Consider the following 25,830-nt stretch of genomic DNA (forward strand, 5'->3'; position numbering starts at 1 on the left):
CAAAAGCATCAATTCTTCGGTGCTCAGCTTTCTTCACAGTCCAACTCTCACATCCATACATGACCACTGGAAAAACCATAGCCTTGACTAGATGGACCTTTGTTGGCAAAGTAATGTCTCTGCTTTTGAATATGCTATCTAGGTTGGTCATAATTTTCCTTCCAAGGAGTAAGCGTCTTTTAATTTCATGGCTGCAATCACCATCTGCAGTGATTTTGGAGCCCCCCAAAATAAAGTCAGCCACTGTTTCCACTGTTTCCCCATCAATTTCCCATGAAGTGATGGGACCAGATGCCATGATCTTAGTTTTCTGAATGTTGAGCTTTAAGCCAACTTTTTCACTCTCTTCTTTCACTTTCATCAAGAGGCTTTTGAGTTCCTCTTCACTTTCTGCCATAAGGGTGGTGTCATCTGCATATCTGAGGTTATTGCTATTTCTCCCAGCAATCTTGATGCCAGCTTGTGCTTCTTCCAGCCCAGTGTTTCTCATGATGTACTCTGCATAGAAGTTAAATAAGCAGGGTGACAATATACAGCCTTGACGTACTCCTTTTCCTATTTGGAACCAGTCTGTTGTTCCATGTCCAGTTCTGTCACGACCAAGATAATCATGATGGTGTGATCACTCACCTAGAGCCAGACATTCTGGAATGTGAAGTCAAGTGGGCCTTAGAAAGTATCTCTACAAACAAAGCTAGTGGAGGTGATGGAATTCCAGTTGATCTATTTCAAATCCTGAAAGATGATGCTGTGAAAGTGCTGCACTCAATATGTCAGCAAATTTGGAAAACTCAGCAGTGTCCACAGGACTGGAAAAGGTCAGTTTTCATTCCAATCCCAAAGAAAGGCAATGCCAAAGAATGCTCAAACTACCACACAATTGCACTCATCTCACACGCTAGTAAAGTAATGCTCAAAATTCTCCAAGCCAGGCTTCAGCAATATGTGAACCGTGAACTTCCTGATGTTCAAGCTGGTTTGAGAAAAGGCAGAGGAACCAGAGATCAAATTGCCAACATCCACTGGATCGTGGAAAAAGCAAGAGAGTTCCAGAAAAACATCTATTTCTGCTTTATTGACTATGCCAAAGCCTTTGACTGTGTGGATCACAATAAACTGTGGAAAATTCTGAAAGAGATGGGAATACCAGACCACCTGACCTGCCTCTTGAGAAACCTTAGGACATTCAGATCAGATCAGATCAGTCTCTCAGTCAGGTGCTACTCTTTTCGACCCCATGAATCGCAGCACGCCAGGCCTCCCTGTCCATCACCAACTCCCGGAGTTCACTGAGACTCACGTCCATTGAGTCAGTGATGCCATCCAGCCATCTCATCCTCTGTTGTTCCCTTCTCCTCCTGCCCCCAATCCCTCTCAGCATCAGAGTCTTTTCCAATGAGTCAACTCTTTGCATGAGGTGGCCAAAGTACTGGAGTTTCAGCTTCAGCATCATTCCTTCCAAAGAAACCCCAGGGCTGATCTCCTTCAGAATGGACTGGTTGGATCTCCTTTAGGACATTAGGAGCCTATTAAGGATTCATGAATATTCTGCATCTGATTATAACAGATAGAATTATGGGAAGACATAAACAAGACAACTTGCTGTTATATAACATAATTGTCACTCAGCCTTGAGTATATGCCCATTTACATTCCCTTTCATTTATTGGTGGTGGGTGCAAGCCCTACTTTGCACTGGGTATAACCAAAAAGAGGAGCCTGGAAGTATAAAATAGGGAAGCCAGATCAGATCAGATCAGATCAGTCGCTCAGCCATGTCCGACTCTTTTCGACCCCATGAATCGCAGCATGCCAGGCCTCCCTGTCCATCACCAACTCCCGGAGTTCACTCAGACTCACGTCCATCGAGTCAGTGATGCCATCCAGCCATCTCATCCTCTGTCGTCCCCTTCTCCTCTTGCCCCCAATCCCTCACAGCATCAGAGTCTTTTCCAATGAGTCAACTCTTCGCATGAGGTGGCCAAGTACTGGAGTTTCAGCTTTAGCATCATTCCTTCCAAAGAAATCCCAGGGCTGATCTCCTTCAGAATGGACCAAGAGGTCTCAAAAGGAAGGATGAGGAGGGTTCCTTTAGGAGTGTTGGACTAATGGAAGATCTATCTGCCTTTGTCTGTTGTTCTACTTTTTTTGGTCCATTGCTCCAAAAAAAGAAATAAACCAACATAACAAATTTTTTTGGATTTATCCAGAAATGGCAACCCACTCCAGTGTTCTTGCCTGGAGAATCCCAGGGATGGGGGAGCCTGGTGGGCTGCCGTCTATGGGGTCGCACAGAGTCGGACACAACTGAAGTGACTTAGCAGCAGCAGCAGCAGCATGTTGTTCATCTATCAGTGTTGTACTTAGTTTCTGAGTTGTGTCTGACTCTTTGTGACCCCATGGACTATATAGCCCACCAGGCTCCTCTGTCCATGGGGATTGTCCAGACAAGAATACTGGAGTGGGTTGCTATGCCCTCCTCCAAGGGATCTTCCCAACCCAGGGATTGAACCCAGGTCTCCCTCATTGCGGGCAGATTTTTTACCATCTGAGCCACCAGGAAAGCCTTATCTATCAGTAGCTGCTTTTAGTTTCTGACTGTATGATCAGTTTAGTTTCTGTTGTATGATCATAACAGTATTTGATTTTCTGTTCTCCTTTTGATGAACTAATTTGGGCCTATTATGAATAATTAGGAATTATGAATAAAGCTGCTATGGACTTATGGTTTTATGTCTTAGGTAAAAATACCTAGGAGTGAAATTACTGGGCTATAATGTAGGCATTATTTAACTTTATTAAAAATTGCTATTTTTCAAACTAGTACCATTTTACATTCTCACTAGCAGTGTATAAGAGTTCAGTTGCTTCATATCCTCACTTCAGTTTAGTTGCTCAGTCGTGTCTGACTCTTTGCGACCCCATGGACTGCAGCATGCCAGCCCTCCCTGTCCATCACCAACTCCCGGAGTTTACTCAAACTCATGTCCATTGAGTCAGTGATGCCGTCCAACCATCTCATCCTCTGTTGTCCCCTTCTCCTACCTTCAATCTTTCTTCAGTGTCTTTTCCAATGACTCAGTTCTTCGCATCAGGTGGCCAAAGTATTGGAGTTTCAGCTTCAGCATCAGTCCTTCCAATGAATATTCAGGACTGATTTCCTTTAGGATGGACTGCTTGGATTTCCTTGCTGTCCTATATCCTTTCTAGCACTCAGTATTGTCAGTCATTTTCATTTTAGCCATTCTAATGGATGTTGACTCATCGGAAAAGACTCTGATGCTGGGAGGGATTGGGGGCAGGAGGAGAAGGGGACGACAGAGAATGAGATGGCTGAATGGCATCACTGACTCGATGGACATGAGTCTGAGTGAACTCCGGGAGTTGGTGATGGACAGGGAGGCCTGGCGTGCTGCGATTCATGGGGTTGCAAAGAGTCGGACACGACTGAGCAACTGAACTGAACTGAATGGATGTGTGGTGGTCTTAATTTTATATTCCCTTGATGAATAATGATTTTGAGTACCTTTTCATGAACTTATTGATAATTCATATATCTTCTTTGGTAAAGTGTGTGTCTATAACTTTTGCCTATTTACATTTATTTTCTTATGATTGAGCTGTAAGAGTTCTTTATATATTCTGAATACCAGTTGTCAGAAATATGCATTGAAAAAATATTTTCCATTCTAAATGGAATATTTCCATCCTAAATATTTTCCATTCCATTTTTCATTTCTAAATGGTGCTTTTTGCTGAGCAGAAAATTTAAATTTTGATGAAGTCAAATTTAGCAATTTTATCTGTTATTATTAGTGCCTTATGAGAAATCTTTGCTTAGGTTACAACACTATTTCATTTCTACTACCTATGTGTACAACTTTTATTTTTAAAAATTGTTTTTTAATGTAAAAGTGAAACAGCACAGTTCTAATCTGTTGACAGTTATTTTCAGTTTTCATCTCTGGTGGGAAGCAAAAACTATGAAATAACCAAAGTGTTTTGAAGGAGTTGAAACACTGTAACTTCTGTGTTTATTGTTATTTGTTTTATTGTGATGATTAGCTGACAAAACTCTTACAAGCAAATCAAAACTACTAAGGCTTAGTCTTGAGGACAGACAAGATATTTTTAAGTTAAGGTTGGGGACTGGATAGAAACATTGGTGGTGGTGGCTATCAGCAGGATCAGATAAGGAGGGGAAATTAAGATGAAGATTGGAGGGGCACCTGAAAACCCAGCATAAATGGATAGTTAGAAAAAAATGTTAAAGGAATAAAAATGGGGGGCCAAAACAGCAACAAAAGTAAGACATTTTTCATGTGAAAATAAATCAAGGAAAACCTCCTTTAAAATGGAGTCAGGAAGCCCTGAAGGAGAGCTCTCATGCATGTACTAGTACTACAGCCTGCATAACCAGTAAGAATAAGGAAAATAAATATTTAACAAGGTCCGTTTCCGCTTTTATGGAATTCTTTGTATAAAAGTCTGTCTGTTACAACTTCTTATTCATGATAAGAATATAACTTTAATTCTGATACAAGAGAGGGCATTTTTCACAAGGGAATTTCATCACCTGCTTTTAAAGAAGAGCCCTCCCTGCCCCAGCAGCAATGCACTGACCACTGCTTGAAGCTAATATGAAACGGCCATAACCTCCTTCTTCTCCAGCGAACTTTTATTCAAGACAGCCCTCCCCCAAACTAATCAAGTTGATCTTCCCTTTGTTTCTTGATCTTGCCTCTGAAACACCACGCCTTGCGTGACCCAAATAGCAATTCTCTGCTTTTCTTGCACAAACCCATTTTGCTGTTAAAATAATTGGCTGTTTGATTTTTTAGGCCACCATCCACAACCACCGCCCCCAAATCCTATGTAGTCTAAAAAGTTAAAATTCTAAGGGTGTATAAGGAAAGAACATGGATTTGAATTTGGGTTTTTCTAAATTTGTGGTATTGGAAATAGGGTCTACCACTTAAGTTTATGTCATAGATTACATCATAATCCTAAACTTAAGTGAAGTCGCTCAGTCGTGTCCGACTCTTTGCAACCCCATGGGCTGTAGCCTGCCAGGCTCCTCCTTCCATGGAATTTTCCAGGCAAGAATACTGGAATGGGTTGCCATTTCCTTCTCCAGGTGATCTTCCCAACCCAGGGACTGAACCCAGGTATCCCGCATTGTAGGCAGATGCTTTTACCGTCTGAGCCACCAGGAAAGTCCCCTAAAGTTAATCCTAAACTTAACTCAGTACTAAAAAAGCTAAACTGCAAAGCAGGTTTTTGTAAGAAAACTGCAGTTCATTAAAATAGGAAAGGGTGGAACATATGTAAAGACTCGAAAGAATTCATATTTTCTATGAACCATGATAAACTGGAATTCCTCAAGAAATTTGCAGTCTACGTGGGAGGGTTGGATATGTTTATGGAGCGAGAACAATAAAGTCCAGGGATATCTAACCCGGCCAAACGCAAGTCTAGTTAGTTAGCATCATAAGGATCCTTAACGTGCATCCTTCACCGCTACCCCAGCTACCGCCTGCTCCCAGTCCTGGCCTCCGCAAGCCCTCGGATCAGCTCTCCGGGGGACCTTTACGTCCCCAGCAAGCGTTCGGAGCGGGGTCGTTGGGCCAAGTGAGCGAGGCGGAAGTGACACCACACTCCGTTATTCCTCACAACTTTCCCGGCGCCTTAGAGCCGCGTGCAACCCTGCGACGCGTAGACGCAAGAAGACAGCGAGGCCTAGCGTTCGGTCGTGAGGGGCGTGGTGGCCCAGTTGGCTCATTGGTCCGACCATAGAGCTTTCAGACCTCCAGGATTCCTAGAGAGCTCCGGAAGTGGCTTGGGGGCAAGATGCATGTTGGCCGGCGGTGTGCCTCTTCACGCCTGGAAATTAGAGGCTGGAGGGTCCTGGGCCGGCTGCTGCTTTCGCACCTCTCTTCTTGCAGCCGTTCCTGTGGGTCTGTCCACCGTTTGTAGCATCCTTCCCCACTGCGGGCCGCCCCTGGAACTCACGGTGAGTACAGTCCGGCCTTGGGCCGGAGGAAACAGGAACGCTTTGTGGCCAGACCAGGCCGCAGCTAAGGACAAGCCTGAGGGGTCTGGAGAGGGGCCCTGAGCCGAGGTCTGCGCCCCGGGGTGATTCGGTCGGTTAAGGGTCGCTTTGGTTGCCAGCGCAGGCCGAGTCCGCGTGCCCAAACTTTTTTCTAAGGAACCTTCAGTGAAGATACGCTTTCTTCATCGCTAATCGTTTGTGGTGTTATTTGCAGTCAGTCTTATTTGTCTTAAAGTAGAAAACTGTCCCTTTGTTATCTTTTATTGACCACTGTCCACTATTTGGATTGTTTTTATTTAACAGTTTTGCATTTCCGTCACAATTGTCATTAAAATACATATATATAGTTTTTGGAAACCCCAGTTGTCCTTGGAAACCTGTTTTTCCTGCTTAGTTTCTTTTGCTCTCTGTAGTGTATTCAGAAAATGACAGTGTGTTGACTGGATAATGTACAACGAAACAGTTTTTGACGACTTTCCGGTAATATAAAATTCAACCTTATTCAGAATACTTTATTAAAGCTAGTTGAAGCAGATGCCTGAAAACTCTTTAGGAGGGGCCCCATTTCTGAAATTCAGGTGACTCATGAATAACTTTTGTCACTACCACCTCTAAAAAATACATATTTCTGTTTGATTAGTTCAGTTAAGTATACTTATGCAGTAATCACAGTTTTAGCAAATGCGTACATATTTTGAATTTCTGCTGTAGTTAAGTGTAAAATGTGGATGTTAAAATATTCAACTTACACAGCTTGAGATACTTATAAAATACGGTGTTTGCTTCACCTTGATTTTTAAAGCCTAGAAAATACCTTTGCTTGGTTTTATTTCAGCTCCCAAACATCCCAAATTAGACAAATTAGTCTAAAGGAAGAAAGCATTCTTTCTTCATCTATTAAAAAGGTAATGGTGTTAAAACATGTCTTCAGTAGTTCACAATATTATTGCATTAAAAATGAGAAGAAGCTTTAAAGATTTTTTTAATTTCCTAAATCAATAAAGTTGATGAAGTATCTTAGAAGAGGATGTAAGAAGCAGTCTTTATCCACACCGTGCTTACCAACTTAATTTAAATACAGGGGCATATACACAAAACTGAGAGGAAGGTGTTATATTTATAGTGGACTAATTTTGTAGTACATATCTTTGTACTTGGTTATAGGCTGTAACTTTCAAAAACTGTCTGATTGAAGAGGGACGAGACCAAAACAGGAAAATTAGCTACTAAAAAGAATAATGAAATGGATAATGGACAAGATTTGTTGGTTGATGTGGTTTGAAATATGAACAAACCTAACAGTTAGATGACTCCCATCAGTTTCACTGTTGAGACTTTTTAAAATATCGTTTAGTACTATACTACTATTTTAACATCAACAATGTAAAGTTCTTGAATGATGCACACTTAACATTGAAACTTTTTATAGCTAATATTGATGAGTATTGATTATAAGGTGGAAGGTGGCCAGTAGTTCAGTAGTTAAAGATGAGCCTTGACTTTAGGAAATTTGTCTAAATTTCCTAAAACTATGACTATGGTAAAACTATGACTATGCATTCAAAACAATTAGAGCTTAGAATTCATGTCCCATAGTAATGGATTTATTAAATTTTTATTGACTTTTCAAATGAATTATTTTAAAAACCATGGATGTTGGTCCTGTGTGTTCAAAACAAAAGTGTCTCTCTTTACCCCTTGTCTCAAACCCTCCACAAAATCTCAGCCTTTTGCTAAGACAGAGATTTCATTCTTCCCTCAAATCTCTATACCAGGAAATTCCTCTACTTCTCTGTAAAGTTATTATCTATGAATTAAACCCTTTGTTGTTAATCACCATATTTAATTTTATCTCTTGCTCCCTGGTTTCTCCATCTGTACTTTGCTCGCCAAACTGTTGTTACCAGTCTGTCTTGATTTTAAAGATAACTTTTCAAAGTCTCTTCCTTTTCTGTCCACACTCTGTAAGTAGGGGTTCTTAACCTTCCTGGAGTTCTTTGGAGGATGTTTGATGTACGAACACTGAAAATATAAACTTTTGTGTGTATGGGCTTTTTTATGGAAAGAAGTGCTGTGTTTCATTAGTTTGAGAGACTTTGAGCCAACCCTACCTTACTCTCTTGGCCTCAGATGCCTGAAAGATAGAGACACTGACTTGAAGACTCATGTCAGTAACAACATGTAATCTGATTTCTAAGTGCCGACTTCTTCTTTCCCTAGGTGGACTACAGGTCTGTGAATTTATCTTGATATTAGCATTTCTTGCCAATTGCTTTTGGATATGCCTCCTTTAGTTATACTATTCTCTATTCTCTACAGTGCTGCCTTCAGTTACATTTTCTCCAGACCCTTGTCCACAATGTTGCCATTGTGATCTTTCTGGCCTACAAATATGTAATATAAGTTATAAAGAGATACAAAGAAAAAGATCACTGTCACAAAAACCATGACCATGGGCAGACATTTGCAGTACATACTCTATACAATGTGATAAATCCTGTCCCTACACCTTGCAAAAAATAACTTGGCAAAAAATGAGCACCTTAATCGTCCAGGGTGGGGGATATTGGCAGCTGAGGAGTGGGGGCAACAGGGAAGACCTGATTTAAAAGGTAACAGATAAGCTGAGACTTTTAAGTTAGAGTTCAGTGATTTCTGCAACACTAGGGTTTATCAGCCATAACACTGACACTTTTAACCAGATCATTCTTTCTATGGAGAATTATGTTATACATTGTAGGATGTTTAATCACATCTCTGGCCTCTACCTACTAGCTACTAGTAGCATCCCTTCCCAAATGTTTCCAGACATTGCTAAATATCTGGGATATGGGAGGAATTGAGAACCACTGAGCTAAAGAGCTCTACAGCAGAATGGGGATAGGAGAAAGCCACATTTGGAAAGGCTGTATGAAGGAGAAAGAAAAAAAAGTGCAAGTGAAGTAGCTCGGTCATATCCGACTCTTTGCGACCCCATGGACTGTAGCCTACCAGTCTCCTCTGTCCATGGGATTTTCCAGGCGAGAGTACTGGAATGGGTTGCCATTTCCTTCTCCAGGGGATCTTCCCAACCCAGGGATCGAACCCAGGTCTCCCGCATTGTAGGCAGATGCTTTTACCCTCTGAGCCACCTGGGAAGCCCTGTAAAGGAAAGTTTATAGCAGATAAAGCAAGACAGTTTTACGTATCATAAAGGGCCTTGCATTCCGTGCTGAAGAGTTAAGTTCCTTATTGAAAGATTTTAAGCAGGTGAGTTGTATTACATATGTGTTAAGACAGTCTCTCTAGTAGTGTATTTAGTTTGATAGGGCTGCCGTAACATAGTACCACAAACTGGATGGCTTCCACAGAAATTTATTCTCCCATAGTTACGATGGCCAAAAGTCTAAGGTCAATGTGATAGCAGGGTCATACTCTCCTAACTTCTGATTGTTACTGACAATCCTTGGCGTTCCTTGACTTGAAACTGCATAACTCCATCTCTACCGCCCTAGTTACATGACTGTCTTCTGTCTTCACATGGCCTTCTCTTTGTATGTGTCAATCTCCATGTCTCTTCTCTTATTATAAATATACTAGTCATATTGGCTTAAAGGGCCACCCTATTCCAATATATAAAAGCATCTGCCTACAATGCTGGAGACCCGGGTTTGATCCCTGGGTCAGGAAAATCCCCTGGAGAAGGAAATGGCAACCCACTCCAGTACTCTTGCCTGGAAAATCCCATGGACAGAAGAGCCTGGTAGGCTACAGTCCATGGGGTCGCAAAGAGTCGGATATGACTGAGCAACTTCACTTTCACTTTCACTCCAATATAACCTCATCTTAATTTGATTAAAACTGCAAAGACTCTATTTCCAAATAAGGTCAAATTCACAAGTACCAAGGGTTAGTACCTCAACATATTTTTTTTTGGAGGGACACAATTCAACCCACAATAAGCAGCTTTATGGAACATGAAGAAAAGCATAACAGGGCAGAAAGATCACTTACCACTGCTACTGCAGGCAAGAGTGATGCCAGATACCAAAGGTGAAAGCCATAGACATATATCCCACAAAGAAACAGGCCTCTGTCATTGAATAAGTGTAAAGACTCAGGCATTATATGTAAAACTTAACTGCTCAACAAATACAAATACAGTCTGTGTTGAGTATTATAAATAATAGTCCTCTAATCTTCTTCCATTCTATCAATAAAATAAAAGATAAATATCTCTACTCATAGGAAATATAGAATTAAGTTAGAAAGTCAAAACTCCTTTGCAACCAGTAATACACAATTATGGCAAAAATAACATTGAAGTGATACTTGTGTAACAGATATGTAGACTAAGAGGGAAATCATTTCCAATTGGAATCATTAGGAAAGGATTTTAAAGAAGAAAGCATTTTATCCAGTCCTTTGAGAATAGGTAGTTTGAGTACTAATGAAAGAAATTAGAAAACTTAAATAAATAGACAGACAGACCATGTTTATGATTTGGGAAACAATACTGTTTAGATGTCACTTGTCTCTCAACTGAACTATAGAATCAACACAAATCCTATTCCAAGAGTTTTGTTTTTTGTTTTTTAGAAGACAGTTATAAAATTTATACCAAAAGGCAACAGAACTAGAAAAACTAAAATAATTCTGAAAATGAACAACAAAGTTAGAGGACTCTTAGTAATTTATTTCAAGATTTAAAAAGCCACAACTGTCAAAACAGTTCATATTGGCGAAAGGAATAACATATACGTCAGTGGAACAAAATCAAGATTCCAGAAGGAGATCCACACATACAGTCCATTGATTTTTGACAAAGACACTTCAATACGTAAAGTTTAATCTTTTCTGCAAATAATGTTGCAACAATTTGATACCTGTATGAACCTCCATCCATACTTCAAACTCTGAACAAAAACTAACTTAAAAGCGATTATAAAGCTAAAAGTAAAAATTTAAACTATAATCTTTGTGTCCTTGGATTAAGCAAAAACTTCTTAGATATGACAATAGTACAATCCCTAAAAGTTGACAAATTAAATTTCAAAAAATTATGAATTTCTGTTCTTAAAAAGGCACTGTTAAAAGAATGGAAAGGAGGAGATATTTGCAAGTCACATGTTTCGTAAAGGACTTGTATCCAAAATATGTAAAGAATTCTCAAAAGTCAATTATTTTAAAAAATCGAATTCTAAATATAGGAAAAAGTCAAAGAAGATGCAGTTGTCTCTTGGTATCCATGGGGAATTGGGTCCAGGACCCTCTTGGATACTAAAATTTGTTGATGCTCAAGTCTTACGTAAAATATAATAGTCTTTGCATATAACCTATGCACATCCTCCTGTATATTTTAAATCATCTCTAGATTACTTACAATCCCTAATAAAATATAAATGCTTTGTAAATAGTTGGTGATGTGTGGCAAATTCATGTTTTACCTTTTGGAACTTTCTGGAATTTTTTCCCCCCAAATATCTTTGATCCATGATTGATTGAATCCAGGAATGTGGAACCCATGGATTTGAAGGACCAATTATATGAATGGCAAATAAGCACAGGAAAGGATGCTCAGCATTATTAGTCAGTAGAGAAATGCAAATTAAAACCTTATGAAATACCACTATGTCTTTTAGAATACCAAAATCTATGTGTATGTGTGTATCTATATGTGTATGTGTGTGTTTCAAATGCTGGTCAGAATGTAGAACAGTTGCAGTTCTCACATATTGCTAGTAGAATGCAAAGTATTATAGCCACTTTGGGAAACAGTCTGGCAGTCTCTCATAAAGTTATCCATATACTTACCTTATGACCCAGCAGCTTTTTTTCTGGATATTTACCCAGGAGAAATGTTCACACAAATGAATCAAGTACAATATGCTAGAAGATATGCCAGACTCAAAAGGCTACATACTGTATAATTTTATTTCTAAAACATTCTGTGTCATTAGTTTGTGGGACTAGGTTTGAGGGTTGCAAGTGTTGATAGGGCATCGGTTCCTTAGAGGTGCAGGACCTGTGCCCTAGAGAAGACTTTACAGAGCTTGAAATAAAGTCCATAGTAGAGGTTAGTGTGGAGACCAGGGGGTTGGTAGTGGGGTGGGGGGGTGGAGTACATGTGGGATAAGGAATGTTAAGTGGAGAAGAGGAAAGTGTTAGGACCTTTCTTGACAATACCGTTAGCTGTATTATGTGGAAATTAGTCTCATGTTGAGAGTGAGGGGCAGGTTAAGAGCTGCAGTGTGTCAAAACGGTATAGCTGGTATAGCAAATGCTGAAAGGAATCGAATCAGTAGCACTGAGTGTCAGATGAGATTAAATATGGAATTTCAATTAGACCCAGTCTACATGGTTTCCTGACTTTGTTTAGCCATGTTCCACATCCCCAGGAGAGAAAGCAGAAGGAATTCCCAGATGGAATTGGCATGGCAGAAGGCTAAGAAGGCAAGGAGTTATTTCTGGAGAGGATCACTTAAATGACATCCATGTCATGGTAGGGAACTTGTTAAGATATCTCAGTAAATTATTGTGACCTTTGGCTTGCCTTTACACTATTTGTCATTTTCTGTCCCCAAAGAAGTACCCTTAAAGAAGAGGCCCTCAGAAGGTTCTTCTCTTAAGAAGATAAAGAAACATAGTAGAAACGAGTCTCCTGAGCTTTTCTGGCCCTAAATGGCAGCAGAATCAAGAAAGTCTTTAGCCCCATCCCCACCAGACCAGGTTCCTGAAGAGGACCTTGTAATTGTCAAGGTAGAGGAAGATCATGGTTGGGACCAGGAATCAAGTCTACATGAAAATAACCCTCCTGGCCAAGAGCTGTTCCGCCTACGCTTCAGGAAGTTATGCTACCAAGAGACACTAGGACCCCGAGAAGCTCTGATCCAACTCCGCGCACTTTGCCATCAGTGGCTGAGGCCAGATTTGAACACCAAGGAGCAGATCCTGGAGCTGCTGGTGCTAGAGCAGTTCTTGACCATCCTGCCTGAGGAGCTCCAGACTCTGGTGAAGGAACATCAGCTAGAGAATGGAGAGGAAGTGGTGACCCTACTGGAGGATTTGGAAAGGCAAATTGATATATTGGGACGGCCGGTACGTAGAAGGAGGTGGGCATGCTGTGACTGTGAGAGTCCAGGGAGCTGGGTGGAGGGACATTGATACAAAGTGGGAGAATAAATGCTGAGCATGAGTTTTGTTATAGGAGAATGAAAATAGTTATATTGTGGCGTGGCTTCTATCTATAGAGTTCTTTTTATTCTTGGATATAAATCCATTTTTTTTTAATCCTCATAACATCCTTGCAGTTGTATTATTGTTCTGTTTGCCAGATGGGAAACTGATGCATAGAGAACTTATTTTCTAGGGGCAACCAAATAACTAAAGATAGATCTGAGGCCAGAACTCAGATTTCCTAGTTTCTTATCAAAAATTTTTTCCGCTGAAGAGTACTGCTTTAAGTTGCTGTTTATCATTCTTCTCCTTTCTTGAGAGTACAAAGTATCAGCATTTTGTGTATCAAGGAGGGCATCAGCAGAAATCTTTTTCTTAAGTGCTAAGCATAAATGATGCCTTTCTGTGCGAATCAGCATGTTTGTGTTCCTTACTGCCCCTTGGAAGTAATTAAGATTCTGCTTTTTCCTTCCCCCATATGTATTCCTTTAGATGTGCTTTTTCTTACATTGTTCACTTCATTTCTCAGAGGGATTCCTTGTAATGCAACTGTCGTGTTTCCAGGTCCCAGCTCGTCCACATGGACATAGGGTACTCTGGGAGGAGTTGATGCATTCAGAATCTGCACCAGAGCCTCCAGATACTCAGCTCCAACCTGTGGCAATGCAGCACAAATCTGCAGTTCTCCAAGAGCCACACGATAGAGGTGAGGAGCCAGATTTCACTGCTGAGGAGTGAGGAAGTGAAAAGGAAAGAAAGTACATTCAGGATACCTATCTAGTTCCTTGAACCAAGAACTAGAATCTGCTGTTTGCAGACTGGTCATAAGATCTGATTTAAATTTCACCTAGGCTTCAAATACAGACTGTCAGTCCCAGTGGTAAATTCAAGAACAAATGAAAGAATTTGGGGATTTTATAGCTTCATATGTTTCTGTTACCACAGTGTATTTACTGCATAGACATAGGCATTTTTAGATTTTGTTGGTATCACATGCCATTTTACTTGTATTTCAGTATGTCTTTTCTTAAACAAGAGCATTTTCATAGATACCACAATGAATTGATCACAGTTAGAAAATATTCATATTTTGGCAGCTGTCCCAAAGTTTTTCCAGAGTCTAGTCCAGGATCACACTTTGCAAATAGTTGTCCTGTCTCTTTACTCACCTTTTACTTGGAATAGTTCCTCAGCCTTTTTTTGCCTTCCATAATCTTGAATTTGTGAAGAGTACAAGTCAATTATTTTGTAGAATGACAACAATTTGAGTTTGTGTGATGTTTTCTCTTATTTAGATTCAAATTGTGTCTATTTGGCAGGAACACCTCACAACTGATTTTGTATCCTTCTCAGGAATATGACAGGAATTTGTCTATTGTTGGTAGTGTTTTTTTCAATGACTTTTTTAAGGTTGTCCTTGCTAGGTTTTTGTTACTGTTTTTCCCTTTGTAATTAGTAAGTAATTTCTGGGGATATACTCTTGAGTCTGTGTATCAGTAAATACCCTGGTCTTCATCAAACTTGTGTTGCTGAAACACTAGTTTTAGTATTTGTTGATGCTCCTTCATTGAATCAATGATTGCTAAAGTGATTATTTTCTATCATTGTTGTTCAGTCGCTAAGTCATGTCCAACTCTTTGTGACCCCATAGAGTTCAGCATGCCAGGCTTCCCTGTCCTTCAGTATCTCCTGGAGTTTGCTCAAATTCATCTCCATTGAGTCAGTGATGCCATCTAACCCTCTCATCCTCTATTGCCCCTTCTCCTCCTTTTGCCTTCAGTCTTTCCCAGCATCAGGGTCTTTTCCAGTGAGTTGGCTTTTCACATCAGGTGGCCAAAGTATTAGAGTTTCAGCTTCAGCATCAGTCCTTCCAATGAATGTTCAGGGTTGATCTCCTTTAGAATTGACTGGTTTGATCTCCATGCAGTCCAGGGGACTTTGAAGAGTCTTCTCCAGCACCATAATTTGAAATCATCAATTCTTTGGCGCTCAGCCTTCCTTATGGTCCACCTTTCACATCCATACATGACTACTGGAAAAACCATAGCTTTGACTATACAGACCATTGTCAATAAAGTGGTCTTTGCTTTTTAATATGTTGTTTAGGTTTGTCATAGCTTTCCTTCCAAGGAGCAAGCATCTTTAATTTCATGGCTGCAGTTACCATCTGCAGTGATTTTTGGAGCCCAAGAAAAGAAAATCACTGCTTCTACTTTTTTCCCTTCCATTTGCCATGAAGTGATGGGACTGGATGCCATGATCTTCGTTTTCTGAATGTTGAGCTTTAAGCCAACTTTTTCACTCTCCACTTTCACTTTCATCAAGAGGCTTTTTAGTTCCTCTTCACTTTGTGCCATAAGGGTGGTGTTGTCTGCATATCTGAGGTTGTCGATATTTCTCCCAGCAATCCTGATTCCAACTTGTGATTCATCCAGCCTGGCATTTCAGATGATGTGCTCTGCATATAAGTTAAATAAACAGTGACAATATACAGCCTTGTTATACTCCTTTCCCAATTTTGAACCAGTCAGTTGTTCCATGTAAGATTGTAACTGTTGCTTCTTGACCCATATACAGGTTTCTGAGAAGACAGGTGAGATAGTCTGGTATTCCCATGTCTTTAAGAATTTTCCACAGCTTGCCAGTACACACAGTCCAAGGTTTTCACATAGTCAAGGAAGCAGAAATAGGTGTTTTTCTGGAATTCCTGTGCTTTCTGTATGATCCAGTGAATGTTGGCAATTTGATATCTGGTTCCTCTGCCTTTTCTAAGTCCGACTTGTATATCTATAAGTTCTCGGTTCACATACTGCTGAAGCCTAGTTTGAAGGATTTTGAGCATTACTTACTAGCATGCGAAATAAGCACAATTGTCCAGTAATTTGAACATTCTCTGGCATTGCTCTTCTTGGGGATTGGAATGAAAACTGACCTTTTCCAGTCCTGTGGCCACTGCTGAGTTTTCCAAATTTTCTGACATACTGAGTGTAACACTTTAACAGCATCATCTTTTAGGATTTTAAATAGCTCAGCTAGAATTCCATCACCCCCACTAGCTTTGTTTGTAGTAATGCTACCTAAGGCCCACCTGACTTCACACTCCAGGTTGTCAGGTCTAGGTAAATGACCACACAACCATGGTTATCTGAGTCATTAAGATCTTTTTGTATAGTTCTTCTGTGCATTCTTCCTTTCTCTTAATCTCCTCTGCCACTATTAGTTTCTGTCCTTTATCCTGCCCATCCTTGCATGAAATGTTCCCTTGATATCTCCAGTTTTATTAAAGAAATCTCTAGTCTCCCATTCTGTTGTTTCCTCTACTTCTTTGCATTATTCATCGAAGAAGGCCTTCTTACCTCTCCTTGGTATTCTCTGGAACTCTGCATTCTGTTGGGTATATCGTTCCCTTTCTCCCTTGCTTTTCACTTTGTTCTTTTCTCAGCTATTTGTAAAGCCTCCTCAGACAACCATTTTGCCTTCTTGCATTTCTTTTTCTTTGGGATGGTTTTGGTCACTACCTCCTGGACAATGTTTTTATATTTATTTGTTTACTGTAATGGAGAGTGTTCCCTCCTTCCCCCATTTTATTTTATTCATTTTTTATTTATCAATATGTACTCATAAATTCATTTTTTTTCTTTCTGTTATTCTCTTTATTTTGATGCTTAAATTGTCTCAGAGTTGGCCATAGGAGGCCTCTTCGATCTGACTCCTGCGTCCTATTGACTTTTCTCCATAATTTTTGTGATTTTTCTTACTTTTTTATAGAACAAGATGTTCTGGTCTCATATCATACTTGCACTATGTTTCTTATTTTTTTATTTATGTGGTTTCATAGTTTGTTTTAAATTACTAGATTTTTAATGTTTCTAAAACAATTCTTATGTAAAATTCTAATACCTGTTGTGCAAGACACAGTAGTCCATTTTGATTTTTTTATTACCCTGTCTGATATCTATAGGAAGCAGATACTGGCAGTCATAGTAGACATTTCAAAAAAGTGATAGAGTTAGTAGAGATAGATTGGTTCCCATATTCAGTTTGACAAAAGATTAGGACCTAAAGAAATACTGTGTTCAAGCACAAGAATGGACTATAGCTTTGATGGTAGAGAAGAAATTGTAAAGCAATTCCTGTTAGGAAACCAGTAAACATTCTATTTTTGACAGGTAGCTTCAAGCTGAGTGGACCATCAAAGTACAGGTGTTTTGTGGGCAACCATAGGTATGGACACATAGTCCAAGACTAACAATTTCATATGCAAAATCTCTGGCATGCATATCTGCTGAAATATACAAAATTTTGGAATGTGTTAGTGCTGGTTCCTATAACCATAGGACAAGGCTGGTCTCATTCATATCTCCTTTCTCCTCTCAGCCATATCAGTTTCACAGAGTCCTACCCCTTCCCAGAAAGGAAGTCCTCGAGACCAGGAGATGACAGCTACACTGCTTACAGCAGGGTTCCAGGTGAGTGTGCTTCTTCTCACTGAAACCTCACAGCTCTACTCAGAGTGTTTGTGGCATCTACCCCATGTCTAGACTGTCTGTAGCAGTACTCACTTAAGAAATTGCTCCACATTCTAATGCATAGAGACAGATTGATCCTTGATTCTACCCCCCCACCCCCCCCACCCCCAGTAAATCTGATGCATTTTCCTGCTCTTCCCAGCCAACTTCGCAGATCCCTTTACATGGTACTTTCTCATGTCATGATCCTCTCCACCCCTGATGGGTCTCTCTGATACTCTGGGTTTAAGCTGTGGAACAGTCCCAGTCCCCAAATGAGCATCTTGTTTTGTTTCAGACTTTAGAGAAGATTGAAGACATGGCTGTGTCCCTAATTCGAGAAGAATGGCTTCTTGATTCATCCCAGAAAGATCCGAGTAGAGATAACAGGCCAGAGAATTATAGAAACATGTTCTCCCTGGGTAAGGAGAGCTCTGGTTGTTATTGTTAAAGATCTTTTGTTTATGTGTACAGTAGATTTGAGCTTTCTGAAACACATCAGATCAGATCAGATCAGATCAGTCGCTCAGTCATGTCTGACTCTTTGGGACCCCATGAATCGCAGCACGCCAGGCCTCCCTGTCCATCACCAACTCCCAGAGTTCATTGAGACTCACGTCCATTGAGTCAGTGATGCCATCCAGCCATCTTATCCTCTGTTGTCCCCTTCTCCTCTTGCCTCCAATCCCTCCCAGCATCAGAATCTTTTCCAATGAGTCAACTCTTCACATGAGGTGGCCAAAGTACTGGAGTTTCAGCTTTAGCATCATTCCATTGAGTTTAAACTCAGGATCCAACAGAAAGAGAAAATATTGAGACTTCTGCGTTCTGAAAGGAAACTTTTGTGGCCACTATGGAAAATAGTATGGGGTTCATTAAAAAACTAAAGATAGAGTTACCATATGATCCAGCAATCCCACTCCTGGATGTATATCCAGAGAAGACAGATGCTTTAATTTAAAAAGAAATGTACCGCCATGTTCAGTGCAACATTATTTACAATAGCCAAGACTTAAAAGCAACCTAAGTGTCCATCAGCAGATGAATGAATAAAGATGTGGAGGTTGGGTAGGTGAGTATGTGTGTGTATAATGGAATATTACTCAACTGTAAAAAGAATTAAATAATACCATTTACAGCAACATGGATGGACTTAGAGATCATCACACTAAGTGAAGTAAGTCAGAGAATCTAAAAATAGTGAAATCCAAAAAATAGTACAAATGAACTTATTTACAAAACAGAAACAAACTTATGCTTATCAAGGAGGAAGGTGGGAGGAGGGATAAATTAGGAACATGGGATATATGGGTTTAAGATACACACTACCATATATATAATAGATAAACAACAATATTCAGAAACTATATTCAGTATCTTATAATAGGCTATAATGAAAAAGAATTTTAAAAAGAGTATATATATACACATATATGTGTAACTTAATTTACCATACACCTGAAGCAAACAATATTATGAATTTCCTGTACGTCAATAAAAAAATAACCAGAAAAAATTAATTTTAAAAAATAAAAGGAAACTTTTTTACTCTCTTATCTAGGACTTATCTTACAGTTTGTAACTGAGTATTTGTCTCCTGTCCAAGTACTAACCAGGCCCAACCCTGCTTAGCTTCCAAGATCAGACGAGATTGGTCGCATTCAGGGTAGTATGGCCATAGACTGGGTATTGGTCTCTTTGCCAGTTGGATACTGAAATCTTTTGGTGCTCTCTGCATTCATGTAGATCTCCCATATCAACTTAGACCCACTGTGCTCCTCCCTTTTAATGACTGGGGCGTTTTTCATTCCTACTCCACTCATTAGATCTTTTTGGAGTTCCATATTCCTTCTCACTCCCCAATTTCTGCTTCTCCTCAGGGGACCCCCTTCTCTACTTTAGTCCTCCTTCCAACAACCCTGTTTCTTGATGGCAGTTATTCCGTAGTTGGCGTATGTGGTACTTCAGTTTGTCCCTGCTCCTTTCTCCCCATATTAATGAAGGCATTTTGGAGACAGATGGAAGCTTTCCATTTACTCTTAACCTCCATGTGTATTTTTCTTTCCTCTATTTGATTTCTTTTTCCTAACATAAAGACTAGGAAGTGACATTCACTTGATGTTTATTACATTTTTATTCCAGGTGGTGAGACCAGGAATGAGAACAGGGAATTAACTTCAAAACAGGTAATATCTACTGGAATCCAGCCACATGGAGAGACAGCTGCCAAATGCAACGGGGATGTTATCGGGGGTCTTGAGCCTGGAGAAGCCCGAGACCTTCTGGGCTCATTAGAGAGGCAGCGGGGAAATCCCACCCAAGAGAGACGACATAAATGTGATGAATGTGGGAAGAGCTTTGCTCAGAGTTCAGGCCTTGTTCGTCACTGGAGAATCCACACTGGGGAGAAACCCTATCAGTGTAATGTATGTGGTAAAGCCTTCAGTTACAGGTCAGCCCTTCTTTCCCACCAGGATATCCACAACAAAGTAAAACGCTACCACTGTAAGGAGTGTGGTAAAGCCTTCAGTCAAAACACAGGCCTGATCCTGCACCAGAGAATCCATACTGGGGAGAAGCCATATCAGTGCAATCAGTGTGGGAAAGCTTTCAGTCAGAGTGCAGGCCTTATTCTGCACCAGAGAATCCACAGTGGGGAGAGACCCTATGAATGTAATGAGTGTGGGAAAGCTTTCAGTCATAGCTCACACCTCATTGGACATCAGAGAATCCACACTGGGGAGAAGCCCTATGAGTGTGATGAGTGTGGGAAAACTTTCAGGAGGAGCTCACATCTTATTGGCCATCAGAGAAGCCACACTGGGGAGAAACCCTACAAATGCAATGAGTGTGGGAGGGCCTTCAGTCAAAAGTCAGGCCTTATTGAACATCAGAGAATCCACACTGGAGAAAGACCCTATAAATGTAAAGAATGTGGGAAAGCTTTCAATGGGAACACTGGCCTCATTCAGCATCTGAGAATTCACACAGGGGAGAAACCCTATCAATGTAATGAGTGTGGGAAAGCCTTTATTCAGAGGTCAAGTCTTATTCGACATCAAAGAATCCACAGTGGAGAAAAATCTGAATCCACAGGAGTTTAGGGAAAAACTTGAGTCATAGATTGGGCGTTAATTCAACATTAGAGGAACCATGTGCTGGTGAGAGGTCTTGCACTGTAAAAAAAAAAAAAAAAAAGGGCAGAAAGTTCAACATCATTACAATCTTATCTAGGGTCAGATTGATAGGGGTGGCAAAGTTAGAATAGCTCTTCAGTAGTTTGGGTCCAGTGCCTTGATACAAATTAATTAGCTTGACTATCTTAGGAGGTGTCTGATAGAATGGAGCTCCTGATGGTCTGATCCTTAGAAGCTTAAAATAGCATTAGAGAAAACTGCTTGTGTGGCTTGAGGCACTTAACTTTGTCTTTTTGGTGAGTAGCTGTAGGTTTGAGAGTAGCTACTCCTAGTTCCTCTGCTTCTTCCGATCTCCTGTGATCCCTGTCTCCCATTTATTCCCCTAAAGGTGCATTTTGTGCTCCTAATCTGATCTAAGAAGCTGTTTTAGAGTTTGAAGCAGCCTCTGTATGAGACTTACACTTATATTTAACTTTCTGAGCTCCTAGTTCTAGGGAAATTTTTATAAACACTTAATGTATTTATGCTTAAGTGTACATTTTATTTTATTCTAATGCTCCTGATAGTGGAAATCCATATTCCCATGCAAACTCAGAATGCTATATTTTTAACAGCACTCCAGCATTTTTCTTCATATATCACCTTCACTGACTCCCCTGAGTCACTGAGCATCCATACGTATCCTTCACCACCCCCAGCCCCAGTACCTGTGTCAGCAAAGGAAGTGGACGCATTAGTGATGGTTGTGGGAATGATGCAGAGAAAGAGGTGAGTGGAGACTCAGCAGCAGCAGCTCGGCTGCTCTTGAGCATGGATGGCTATACCTTTTGGTAATTTGACTCTCCTTTCCACCTTCCCACTATACACTGTGGTACAAATAGGTATTTATACTATCCTCAATAAGACATCACATGGGGGAAAAAGACAGGTGCTTGAAGAAGTCTTAAAAATCCTGCAAAGAATGTACACTCATCTCTTTTGGTCCATCACAGTACTGTTCTCTCAGGTTCCTGTCAGTCTGTACAAACCCCCTGACTGGATGGTCTGCCACTCTTGCTTGACCTTGAACCCACCTCCTTAGATGGCCTCAGCACCTCACTCACTCACTATCTGTTTCTTGCCATTAGCTTTACATATCTTCAGTGTTCATCGGTTGAGTACTTCACCTAACAATTCCTCTTTCTTCTGAATTCTGGTGCATTCCCTCTATAATCCAGCAAAGACATAATATTAAACTCATCATCACCAGGCACTATATTTCATATATGAAGCTTTCAGTATACCAAGGGATACTGTATAAAGTAATGAGGCTGGTTTAAAATTACCACCAAGAACTTAAAGAAGAATCCAGATTTGGGTTGTCTTTTTAAATTGGGCAGTTCTAGCTATTCTAGTAGTACTGTTATTCCAAGTACTACCACTCCTCTAGATATTTGGAACACACTCAAGATTCCCATTTAATACACCATTCAAGAAAAACACTCTATTACTCTTCAAATTTCATCTCATCTTTGACCATCTGGTTATGCACTTATTCACCATATTTGGAATTGAGTAACTTTTAGCTATTTCCAAAGTCACCTTTCAGAATGAGAATTGATTCCATTAATCTTATTCAGAAGAATATGACATATATTGTAATGAAAGTTCCAAGAGAAATTATACATTTTCACACTGTGACTATCCTGAACAAGGACTGTACTTACTAATAATGTTTTATGATTGATGTTTTTAAAAGTCAGTCATAAAATAATACATCATAGAGGTTTGCCTTTTGGATCATAAATTCCTTCTCTATAACATCCCTTCTGTACCCCACTGTGGCACATATTGATTACTAATCACATCAGAGTTATCTACACCTATTTCATTGAACCATTGATATCCACTTGTCATTTGTCATCCTAGTTTCCTTGGTTAACTTTCAAAACAATGCTTTTCTTATCTTTTATTTTCTTCTCTTTTCCCTCTGCTTGTCCCTCTTTTTAGCCTATAGATTACTATTCCTAACTCCTTTGTCCTTGAAATTACAAGAAACCAGAAACAAATCTAGTTGTCTCTAGATCTTTGCTCTCTGCTTCAGTTGTGCCTTACTTTCCGTAAAATACTAATTCTGCCTGAGGCCAATGTTACCTGTGTATACATATTATACAAGATGGGTACGTTGTCAGAGGGAGAGTGTGTGTATGCATGTGCATGTATGCACACACTCCTCGCAAATAGTTCAGAGGAACAGTAGTCTTCCAGTGAAAGCTGTTAGCAGAGCACCGTGGTATTGAAATGACTGTAGATGTACCAGCTAACATCTCTTTACATTACTCAAAGTAATGTAATTACTCAAAGTAAAGTAAAGCCAGATTACTTAACTCTTAGAATTACTGAGCATCTGGCAGAAATTTAGAGAAAAGAAAATATGACCAGAAAGATGAGTATTATACTGGAATGCATGTGAGAAAAGACTATGGCTTGACAGAACAATATATGTCAAGGCTGATTCAGCACACCTATAGATGTAGCCAAATAGTTTAAGACAGCAGAAAAGGGCTGTTGTTTCTTTGTGGGCATAAGTAGAAGTCCTTTCTTGGTCTACAGTTTTCACTCTTAGCATTGATCTGTCTGTATGACCTTACTTTGAGCTCCTAATTATGAGTGACAGCACTAAATTCCTTTATCCTGCAGATTCTATTTTTATACTTGTAATCTGAAATTAACTGTTCACCAGTACTTTCTTCTCCCATCCTCAACTTTTTAAGACCTGGCATAATAAAGTGGTTCTTCTGTAACAGTTGCCATCCAACACGGTCCTAGGAGAGACATCTTAGGTTTCAAAGACTTTCTGCATTGAGTAAGGTGGTCGTGGTTGATTCCCATATAGAACAGTTAGTTTTATTCTTGGTTCTGAGGGTCTAGCTGTTGCTTTTATTTATTGAGCACTTACTGTGTGCCAACCCTAAGTTATGTATTTCTTGTGCTTATGATAGATATTTTGATATCTTATGATATCCTCCATTTTATAGATGAGGAAACTGAGGCTTAGCTGAAAAGTTACTGGGGAAGGAAATATGCAGTATAGTGCAAATCCATTACAATTACTGGAAAATTGGTTGAAAATGTCATTTTGGTTTATTATTATATCATCTTTAAATGTTGATAATTTTGGTGCTTTGTAGTATTAGAAAGCTAAATTCTACAAGTAAAACATGTTTAAAACTTCGGAGGAAAAGCAGTAACTTATAACTCAAAATACACTTCTCCTTAAACTGCCCCAGGGAAAGTGGCATTATGGGGGAAAATGAAATATCCTTGTCTTAGCCCAAGCAAATGGACATTTAGGATTACAACAGTAAGTTCAGCTACAGCATAAGATGTGAAAAGCTTCAATTTTAGTGCTCATTTCCAACTACCATTTTCTTCTTATTCTATCATTCATGGTTTTTCAAACATGTCGTCTGTTGTTAAACCCCATTTCCTTATTAATGCATTCTTAAAACTCGTTTTTGGCTTTTGTACTCACTCCACTGAAATGTCCTCAGAATCACCAGTGGATAAATATTAATGCCTTTTCTTAGCTCTTATCCTTTTTTTTTTTTTTTGGGTCAACCCAGATAACATGTGGGACCTTAATTCCCTAACCAGTGGTTGAACCTGTGCCCCCTGGGATGCAGAGTGGATACAGAGTCTTAACCATTGGATTGCCAGAAATGCCACAGTTCTTGTCCTTCTTATATTTCATAATTTTTGAATTGACCCTGCATCTCGGGAATTCTCCTTTGAGAATTGGTCGCTTTTCTTCACTTTTAGCTTTTCTCTATGCCTCTTTTTTTTCCTCCTGTCCACTGAAAAAAATATCCTTGTCTTAATTTTATTCACTACTTTTTCTATACTCCTCTTTATCCATTTGGATTATTTATACTTCTATATTTCAGTAACTTAATATTTTCTACCCTATGGGTTGTCTCTTTAACTTGTGAACTTTTCCACGGGTACTTATATAACTTGGTATTTGGAGACAGAACTCATTACTGTATCCCCATTTTCCTTTTAAATAGGCATCTTTGGTTAACATCTTTATCCTTAACAGACTTACCACCCTTCCTATTTCTTATCCCAGAGTTGGAGTGGTCTTTTAGTCTTTTTCTGGTTTTCACTGTTCATGTCCAATATCTTGTTAAGTTGTTCCAATTCTAGTTTTCTCCTTGAGGCTGGATTTTTTTTTTTTTTCCTTCCCTTGTTTCTGCCATTTCTTTGTATCCTTCTCTGCAGATCCATATCATCTGAGGCCCAGGTTATTGTAATTCTTGCTTTTCAGTTTCCTTGCTCCCAAGATCCCCACCTTGTTTGCTTCCAAGATTGTCCTCCTCAAACTCCATTTTTCTGATGTCTCATTTCACAAGATAATCAAGATAATTTTCACATCAGGTAATTCCTATCAGAGCAGTGATAGAACCTTGTCCTCTATTACCTTGTCCTCATGTTTAATCCGCCTGAGCCTCATTTCTTTCTAGCATATTCACCTTGATTCATCATACTCACACTTCTGTGACCTTCCACTGATGTCTCTTATAAAGCCCTTGCCTCTGTGCCTTTTTCATGCTGTTCCTTTTGCTTAGATTTCTCTTTGGCCCCAGCTCATGTTCATTACTCCCTTCAAAGCCTAGCTTCCATTATATCTTCTGAGTGAGCTCTCCCTGATGATTTCACCTCACTGAGACCTCCCTTACTCTGTGCTGCCTCAGCACTGATCCTTTAAGTTTGTAGTGTGGTCCATGCACTTACTAATATGTTGTTTTGTAATTATTTTCTAGCACTCTGTATTGTAGTTTCATGTTTGTATTTATTTCCAAAATTAAATTGTAAGCTCCTTGAGGGCAGGAATAATAACTTTTACATTTGTATCTCTGCACCCCTTAGTGCCTAGTACAGTGCTGAGCACATAGTAGGCGTTTAATAAATGCTTGTCAAATTATTGTGTGCATTA

The 25,830-nt window shown here is 39.7% G+C and overlaps 1 protein-coding gene across 1 annotated transcript; it reads left to right on the forward strand.

Annotated features, from left to right (window-relative positions):
• The first annotated feature begins 12,712 nt into the window (after positions 1–12,712).
• Positions 12,713–25,818, forward strand: ZKSCAN8 (zinc finger with KRAB and SCAN domains 8). The gene is made up of 5 exons (XM_044928105.2): positions 12,713–13,129; positions 13,772–13,913; positions 17,585–17,676; positions 18,014–18,137; positions 19,858–25,818. The coding sequence occupies exons 1-5, from the start codon at positions 12,713–12,715 to the stop codon at positions 20,817–20,819; spliced, it is 1,737 nt and encodes a 578-aa protein (XP_044784040.2). The 3' UTR covers positions 20,820–25,818.
• The last annotated feature ends 12 nt before the right edge of the window (positions 25,819–25,830 follow it).

Source organism: Bubalus bubalis, chromosome 2 (genome assembly GCF_019923935.1).
Source record: "Bubalus bubalis isolate 160015118507 breed Murrah chromosome 2, NDDB_SH_1, whole genome shotgun sequence".
In the NCBI taxonomy this organism is placed as follows: Eukaryota; Metazoa; Chordata; class Mammalia; order Artiodactyla; family Bovidae; genus Bubalus; species Bubalus bubalis.